This window comes from Muntiacus reevesi, chromosome 7 (assembly GCF_963930625.1).
Source record: "Muntiacus reevesi chromosome 7, mMunRee1.1, whole genome shotgun sequence".
NCBI lineage: Eukaryota > Metazoa > Chordata > Mammalia > Artiodactyla > Cervidae > Muntiacus > Muntiacus reevesi.
Genome location: NC_089255.1, coordinates 26,918,538 through 26,927,558, shown reverse-complemented (window position 1 = coordinate 26,927,558; position 9,021 = coordinate 26,918,538). Strand labels below are relative to the sequence as shown.

General features: G+C 39.2%; 1 protein-coding gene across 1 annotated transcript; it reads right to left on the bottom strand.

The window, feature by feature from the left end:
- Positions 1–7,732: 7,732 nt before the first annotated feature.
- On the bottom strand, positions 7,733–8,668 carry LOC136172592 (olfactory receptor 4F21-like). The gene has a single exon (XM_065942015.1). The coding sequence runs from the start codon at positions 8,666–8,668 to the stop codon at positions 7,733–7,735; it is 936 nt and encodes a 311-aa protein (XP_065798087.1).
- Positions 8,669–9,021: the final 353 nt, after the last annotated feature.

Genomic DNA, 9,021 nt, shown 5'->3' with positions numbered 1-9,021 from the left:
GAGGGGTGATTACTTTATAGTATTGTGTTGATTTCTGCCAAACATCAACGTGAATCAGTGGCAGGCAGATTCTTAACCACTGGACCACCAGGGAAGTTCTTGCCTTGACTTTTTAATATGGTGTAGGTAGTGCTAAAGGCAAAGGAGAAAAGGAGAGATATACCCATTTGAATGCAGAGTTCCAAAGATAAGCAAGGAGAGATAAGAAAGCCTTCCTCAGTGATCAGTGCAAGGAAATAGAGGTAAAGAATAGAATGGGAAAGACTAGAGATCGATTCAAGAAAATTAGAGATACCAAGGGAAATTTTCATGAAAAGAAGGGCACAATAAAGAACAGAAATGGTATGGACCTAACAGAAGCACAGATGTTAAGAAGAGGCGGCAAGGATACACAGAAGAACTGTACAAAAAAGATCTTCACAACCCAGATAATCACGATGGTGTGATCGCTCACCTAGAGCCGGACATCCTGGAATGTGAAGTCAAATGGGCCTTAGGAAGCATCACTGCAAACAAAGCTAGTGGAGGTGGTGGGCTATTTCAAATCCTGAAAAATGATGCTGTGAAAGTGCTGCACTCAACATGCCAACAAATTTGGAAAACTCAGCAGTGGCCACAGGGCTGGAAAAGTTCAATTTTCATTCCAATTCCAAAGAAAGGCAATGCCAAAGGTTGCTCAGACTACTGCACAGTTGTACTCATCTCACGCGCCAGCAAAGTTTTGCTCAAAATTCTCCACGCCAGTCTTCAACAATACTTGAACCATGAGCTTTCAGATGTTCAAGTTCGATTTAGAAAGGACAGAGGAACCCGAGATCAAATTGCCAACATCCGCTGGATCATCCAAAAAGCAAGAGTTCGAGAAAAACATCTATTTCTGCTTTACTGACTATGCTAAAGCCTTTGACTGTGTAGATAGCAACAAACTGGAAAATTCTGAAAGAGAAGGGAATACCAGACCACCTGACCTGCCTCTTGAGAAATCTGTATGCAGGTCAAGAAGCAACAGCTAGAACTGGACATGGAACAACAGACTGGTTCCAAATAGGAAAAGGAGTACATCAAGGTTGTTTATTGTCAGCCTGCTTATTTAACTTATACGCAGACTACATCATGAGAAACACTGGGCTGGGTAAAGCACAAGCTAGGATCAAGATTGCTGGGAGAAATATCAATAACCTCGGATATGCAGATGACACCACCCTTATGGCAGAAAGTGAAGTAGAACTAAAGAGCCTCTTGATGAAAGTGAGAGGAGAGTGAAAAAGTTGGCTTACAACTCAACATTCAGAAAACTAAGATCATGGCACCTGGTCCCTTCACTTCATGGCAAATAGATGGAAAACAGTGGAAACAGTGACAAATTTTATTTTGGGGGCTCCAAAATTGCTGCAGATGGTGACTGCAGTCATGAAATTAAAAGATACTTGCTCCTTGGAAGAAAAACTATGACCTACCTAGACAGCATATTAAAAAGCAGAGACATTAATTTGTCAAAGGTCCATCTAGTCAAAAGTATGGTTTTTCCAGTAGTCATGTATGGATGTGAGAGTTTGACTGTAAAGAAAGGTGAGCCCCGAAGAATTGATGCTTTTGAACTGTGGTGTTGGAGAAGACTCTTGAGAGTCCCTTGGACTGCAAGGAGATGCAACCAGTCCATCCTAAAGGAAATCAGTCCTGAATATTCATTGGAAGGACTGATGCTGAAGCTGAAATTCCAATACTTTGGCCATCTGATGCGAAGAACTGGCTTATTTGAAATGACCCTGATGCTGGGAAAGATTGAAGGCAGAACGAGAAGGGGATGACAGAGGATGAGATGGTTGGATGGCATGACTGACTCCATGGACATGAGTTTGAGCATTCTCTGGGTGTTGGTGATGGATAGGGAGGCCTGGCGTGCTGCAGTCCATGGGGTTGCAGAGGGTTAGACACAACTGAGTGACTGAACTGAAGTGAGGTAGTGATTCGGTTTCTTTCTTCTGCATGTGTCTATCCAAATTTTTCAACACCATTTATTGAAAAAACTGTCCTTTCTCATTAAGTGTTATTGGCTGTTTTGTCATATATTAAATGGTTATGTGTGGATTTATTTCTGGGCTGTCTAATTTGTTCCATTGATCAATGTGTCTATGTTTGCATTCATACAATAACTGTTTTGATGACTGTAGGTTTGTAATAGGTTTGGAAATCAGGGAGCATGGTGCCTCCAGCTTTGTTCTTTACCAAGATTCCTCTGGCTATTTATTTTTTATGGGGGAAGTTCCATACCAATTTTATATTTGTTTATTCTATTTCTGTAAATAATCCCATTACAGTTTGATAGAGATTGTGTTGAATCTATACATGCTTTGAGTAGTATGGATATTTTGATGGTACTAGTTATTTCAGTGCATGAGCACAGAATACCTTTCAATTTATTTATGTCATCTTCAGTCTTTCATCATTATCTTATAATTTTTAGTGGTTAGATTTGCTTTTTTGCTAGACCAGTTTGTATGTGACCTAAACTCCATAAGAATGAACTGAGTAAAATTCCCATGACACCCCTTAAAACAGTGATTCTCATCTCAATATTTTGTCTCTAGGTGACATTTGGCACTGTATGGAGGTATTCTGGGTTATCAAAATTCGGGACGAAGATTTGCCGCTACTGGCAGGGATACTGCTTCAAATTGCACAGCATATAGAACAGTTTCTCCGAGACTTAATTGCATCGATATTAATATTAATGATGCTGAGGTTCAGATACCTTGCCTTACACCAGTTGGTTCCCTGCCTAGAAAAGGAAGTGTTAGTCACTCAGTTGTGTCCAACTCTCTGTGAACCCATGGGCTATAGCCCACCAAGCTCCTCTGTCCATGGAATTCTGCATGCAAGAATACTGGAATGGGTTGCCATTTCCTTCTTCAAATAAAACAGGCTGTGGGGTTCTCAGCACTATTATGAAGAGGCTATGTGAGCCCATGAGAAAGGTAACTAACTTGTACATGACAATGTTGTCTAGGAAGAATGTCAGTTTTATATATAACTTTAAATATTTATACATTTTATTTAGTATTCTTACCTTATTTTACTCATAAAACCCTCATTAAAATGTAAAATAGAAGTAGTTATAGCAAGAATGTGGACATATTTTTGATCTTGGAGGAAAGTTCTTAATTTTTCATGTTATCTGCAATATATACTGTAGTTTTAATGTAAATATCCAGAATTAGTTTCCTAGGGCTGCTGTACAAAATACCACAAACTTGGTGGCTTAAAAAAATTTATTTACTCAGGAATTTATTATTTTAAATTTTTATTTTTTCTTGACTTTCCCGGAACATTAAAAAAAACTATTTATTTATTTGTTTTTGGCTATGCTGGGTCTCTGTTGCTGGGCTTTTCTCTAGTTGCAGTGATGGGAGTTGGTCTCTAGTTGCACTGCATGGGCTTCTCACTGCAGTTCCTTCCCTTGTTGCGGAGTATGGGCTCCAGGGCATGCAGGCTTCAGTAGTTGTTGCACGTGGGCTTGGTAGTTGCACGTCCCAGGCTGTGGGGCACAGGCTCAGTAGTTGTGGTGTCTGGGCTTAGTTGCTCCACAGCATGTGGAATCTTCCTGGATTGGGGATGGAACTGTGTCTCCTGCATTAGCATTCGGATTCTTTACCACTAAGCCACGTGGGAAGCTCAGGAATTAGTTCTTTCAAAGTTCTGGAGGACAGACATCCAAAATCAAGGTGCTGACAGAGACATGCTCCCTTTAAAGATTCTAGGAAATAATTTTTCTTTGCCTCCTCCAGCTTCTGGTGGTTCCTGACGTTCCTTGGCTGGTGGAGGCATAATTCTAATCTCTGCCTCTGTCTTCATAGAACCTCCTTTTTTTTGCTTCTCTATGTCCCTACCTTTGAGGTCACTCATTTGACTTCCAGGTCCACTCTAGTTCAGGATGACCTCATCTAGAGCTGTACCTTAATTAAATCTACATGGTTTGATCTCCAAATAAGGGCACGTTGAGGTTTTGGTGAATGTGAATTTTTTGGAAACACTATCCAACCCAGTATACCTTCTATGCTTAATTTGCTACAGCTTTTGCTGTGAAATTTATTGAGAATGGATATTTGTTTTTATCAAATACTTTTTCTATCTACTATGTTGTTTGTGTGATTTTCCCCCCCTTGTATCCTTAACATGGTGAATTCCTTTGATTGATTTCCAACAATCTTAAACTTTGTGAGTAAAACTGACTTAACCTGGTGTTTCACCCTACTTATATATCAGTGGCTTTAGTTCGCTATTACTTTTCAGAGTTTTGTGTCTGTGTTGAAGAGATACACAAATTGGGTTGTAACTTCCCTTTCTTGTAATGTTACTGACCTTTAAAAATATTATGGTTATTGAAAGAAAAGGATTGATAATGGGTCTGTAACTCACCTTCTGTTTCATGGTAACCAAGAGAAAGAGGGATGGTGGAAGTGGGAAGAGAGAGTACGTGGGTGGAGAAAGGAGTCACAGTGGTAGAAACAGAGAGGCAGAGAGGTAGGATGATGGGTTGGGAGAGACTGAATGAGAATAACAGGAAGAAATGATCTGGTCAAATCTTCATGAATACATACTTAGTGGATCTCTTCCTAGTGATATTTATTAGAATATGGATAATGGAATGTTGTTATAATAGCAGGATATATCTTGTCCTTCTAGTTTTCTCTTGGTAAATTAACATGGAATTTAGGTTCCATGGGGTACATGGCCTACAGAAGAATATTAATGTTGCTCTGTAATTACTGGAATATAGTAGGGAGAGATTTCATGACCAAAATAGAATTCATGACTTTTTGTAAGAGATATTCTTAATGCTTCATTGGAGATCACATTTTATATCTGGGTCAGAGAGCATCCTATTGCAATAAGAAAGAACCTGGGCAAGTTACGTTGGCAGTCTCAGACTCCTGCTTCACTTCGTGTCTTCCAGTTACCTGAATCCTTTGAATTATTACAAAAGTTTGAAACTGTAAAACTGTAAAAACTCTGATTCTTGTGTGTTTGGCTTGACACTCAAACCTTTCATCTCAACCTTATAAATTGGAGTGGAATGTGTCAGATTGCAGTCAGGTGATAGGAATCACACAACTAAATTGTGCAATGAGAATTTAAGCAATCATTACCTTTGTTAAAGTGTTTAGCTAGGTAATTGAAAGGATACATGATTGTTAACCTCTTTTCAGTCAACCTAATTTTTGCACAATGGGTTCACCTGTGGAGAAGAACTATGGAGTAGGCCTCTTACACAAGCTTTTTCTAGCATCTGCCTCTATAGAATGTTTGGCCTGTTGGCAGCACAGATAGGCTTTTCAAATGATACCGTCTTTTGAGGATGGAAATCGATCACTTGAAGGTAGTTATTAACATTTAACCCCTTCTAAAATGGAAGAGAGAAATATTTCCTTCCTGGCATTAATAAATAATTCTGAGTATAGATTATCTTTCCTATTTTTAGTGCTTTGACCAGCACAACTAGCCAAGTATCCAGCACCTGATTTTCTACATGAAATCATGCATAATATTTCCTTAGGCTGAGAGTGCTCACTTTATAGCAAAGAAAATTCACAGAAGCAAACATAACTAGGGAACCAATTCAACTTATCATATACTGCACAACTGAGATTCGATAGCACATTGGCAAAGCCTGTTAAAATTACAACTGAGGCACTAGCTTGAAGATGATACACTGCAAAGTTGGGGTCTGTGCTTCAAAATAATATTCTTTGAACTGTCTGTAGATAAGTGCTATGGCCCCTACAGATAAAACATGTGCATGTGTGCTCAGTCATGTTTGACTCTTTGCAACCCCGTGGACTGTAGCCTGCCAGGCTCCTCTGTCCAAGAGATTCTCCATGCAAGAATTGTGGAGTGGGTTGCCATGTCCTACTCCAGGGGATCTTCCTGATCTAGGGATCGAAAAACCCATAACTCCTGTATTGACAGGCAGATTCTTTACTACTGAGCCACCTGGGAAGCACATTAAATGCACGGCTCTGTAAAACAAGTGTTAGTCATGCAGTCATGTCCGACTCTTTGTGACCTCATGGACTGTAGTCTGCCAGGCTCCTCTGTCCATGGAGTTCTCCATGCAAGGACACTAGAGTGGGTTGCCTTGCTCTTCTACAGGGGATCTTCCCCTATAAAACAAAGGGATAGAGAAAACAGTAGTATTTCTTATCATGAATTTCAGTGAACTTCTTGTGCAGTTTGTATTTTCTATTCCTGAAATCTTAGGATCTGCTGAAGTGGGGAGAATGCTTTTTTGATGAGGCATAGTATGGATTCTAATAAACAAGTTTTAGCTGCTTTTCTGTCATTTGAGTTTCCTCATGTTAGAAGAACAACAGTCAGAAGGCTGAGTAATCTCATTTTTATCCCATATTGGATAAAGATAGGGTTGCTGCTTCTTAATGGGTGATACAGTGAAGAATATTTCTAAAATGAGAGATCCTTCTAGGCTCCATGGCTGGCTCCATGGTTGATGGTAACTGTAAAAGTGCAATTGTAGCAACAATAGACTGGCAAGAACATTTTAACTAGCAGTTCAAATGCTCATAAATTAACTGGGTCATCTCACTGGGTAAGCAATATGGATCATCAGAAGAAGTGCCCAAGGATGAGGGGGATTTAAATGGGTAGTGGAAGAAAATATCAGTGAGGGACAACAATGCAGCTATAGCCTGTCTCTCCTGTTCAGAGTCTTTCTTTTGTGAAATTGAAAACCACCACTTTGAAAAGTCTATGACAGGATGAAGTAGAGTGAAGTAGGAACTAAAGTGGACTATGTCTGGACATTTATTGTTTTTAAACAAGGATATGGTTTCCCACTGTCAGCAACTGAAAGTATACCTGATGACTTGTCTCTGGCTTTCTCACATATACAGTATCCTGTGTGGGAAAGGCTGGGTATGCCAAGGAATTAATGTACTCTCTAAAGGTGATTTAAAGAAGTACTCTGGCTTCCTTTCCTTACCTGGGACATTTCTAAATCTCAGACTTTATAGAGTCCCCCAGAGGGTTACAGTAAGATTACACCCCAGCTACATTTACATTATTCACTTGTCTCACTTTGCTAACTAATGATGTTTCTAAAAATAAGCTTTCAAGTTAATCGGTTTAGTTCAGTCGTTCAGTTGTGTCTGACTGTTTGAGACCCCATGGACTGCAGCACACCAAGCCTCCCTGTCCATCACCAACTCCCGGAGTTTACTCAAACTCATGCCCACTGAGTTGGCGATGCCATCCAACCATCTCATCCTTCAAGTAAATCACTTGGTAATCAAATTTTGTCTTTAGGTCTTCTTCTGAAGGAACACTAAAGAGTACCTAAGTAGATCTCCTAGTTCTACATATATTCTATGTGATGATTCCTAACATTCAGCAAAGCAAGTCTGCCACTTATTTTCAAACCTTATGAGAAACAGAAGACATGTCATTATATTATTTCTATTATCAAGGTGATACATTTTTAATTATAAATATGGTTTAGTAAAGAGTGATACTGTATACTAAAATAACCATTTTTTTTGGTGGATTCACTTTTCCAGTATTAGTTAAGGCAAAGAGCTGATTCTCTACAGAGCTGAAGGAATATGTTCAGTGGGGTAGATGCCATGTCCATATCTGGTCATGTTAAATATCAGATGCCTAGTGGAGATACCTAAAGACAGATTGATGGATAGTTTTAGAGTTCCAAACACAGCTCTAGTCAGCAAAATCTGACATAATGTCCCTCTTTGTTCAATCTTTTTATAGCTACCTTTATGTCTTTGTTTCTTAATGTATATATGAAAGGATTCAAGACAGGGGTAATAACAAAGTCAGCAATGAAGAGGTATTTATCAACTGATGATGTGGGGAAAGGCCATACGTAGAGAAACATGCACGGAGTGAAGAAAAGAACCACCACAGTGATGTGAGCTGACAAAGTGACAAACGCCTTGGACAAGTCTCCTGAAGAACGTTTCCAGACGGTGACCAAAATGAAGATGTAGGTAACGATTAGCAGGAAGAAGGTACCCATAGTCATGAAACCACTGTTGACAGCAACAATAAACTCAAATTTGGCTCCATCTGTGCATGCAAGTTTTATGATCCTGGGAAAGTCACAATAAAAGCTGTCTACTTTGTTAGGACCACAAAAGGGCAAGTTTATAATGAAAGCAAATTGAGACATAGCATGGATCACCCCAGCTACCCAGCCAGTGATTACAAGTGAAATGCATATTTTAGGATTCATGATGTTCAAGTAGTGAAGAGGCTTGCAGACTGCTGTGTACCTGTCAAATGCCATGGCTATGAGTAACACCATCTCCACTCCTCCCATGATATGAATGAAGCATATTTGTGTCATACAACTTTTGAAAGAGATTATCTTGTATTTATTTGGAAGGTCTGTAATAATCTTGGGGACTGTGGTAGAGGAAAGGCCAACATCAATGAGTGACAGGTTGGCTAATAGGAAGTACATAGGAGAATGTAAGTGAGAATCCAAAATTACCAAAAACAGAATGAAGAGATTTCCCAGGATGATTCCTAAATAGAGCAAGGAGAATATCAACATGAGAAAAGGTGCAGTTTCCCAAGAACTAGAGAATCCTAGGAACACAAACTCAGAAACCACAGAATCATTTTGTCTATCCATTGACTTGGGCAGAAGAACTCTTTCTCAAATCACCTGAGAATAGGAAAAGAAAAATCACAGTCAGTAGTACAAAGGCAGACTTCCAATTTTCTTGCTAGTGTTTCCTGTAGGTTCCACTTTCCTGAGTGTGAAATAATTTAATTGGATAAAGGAAAAAGAAAAAACCCACAGAAACATTTTGACAATCAGGAGAACTTTTCATAAAGAGATAAAAATGAATATTTCAGATGGAGATAATTGGGTTGCATTCCTTCTTCTTCCATTTTAAGATAATTATTTTGTTTTGCCTCTCAAGAATTGCTAGACATTTTCCTTGACTACTGACCTAGATATTCTCTCAGCTGAATAGTCTC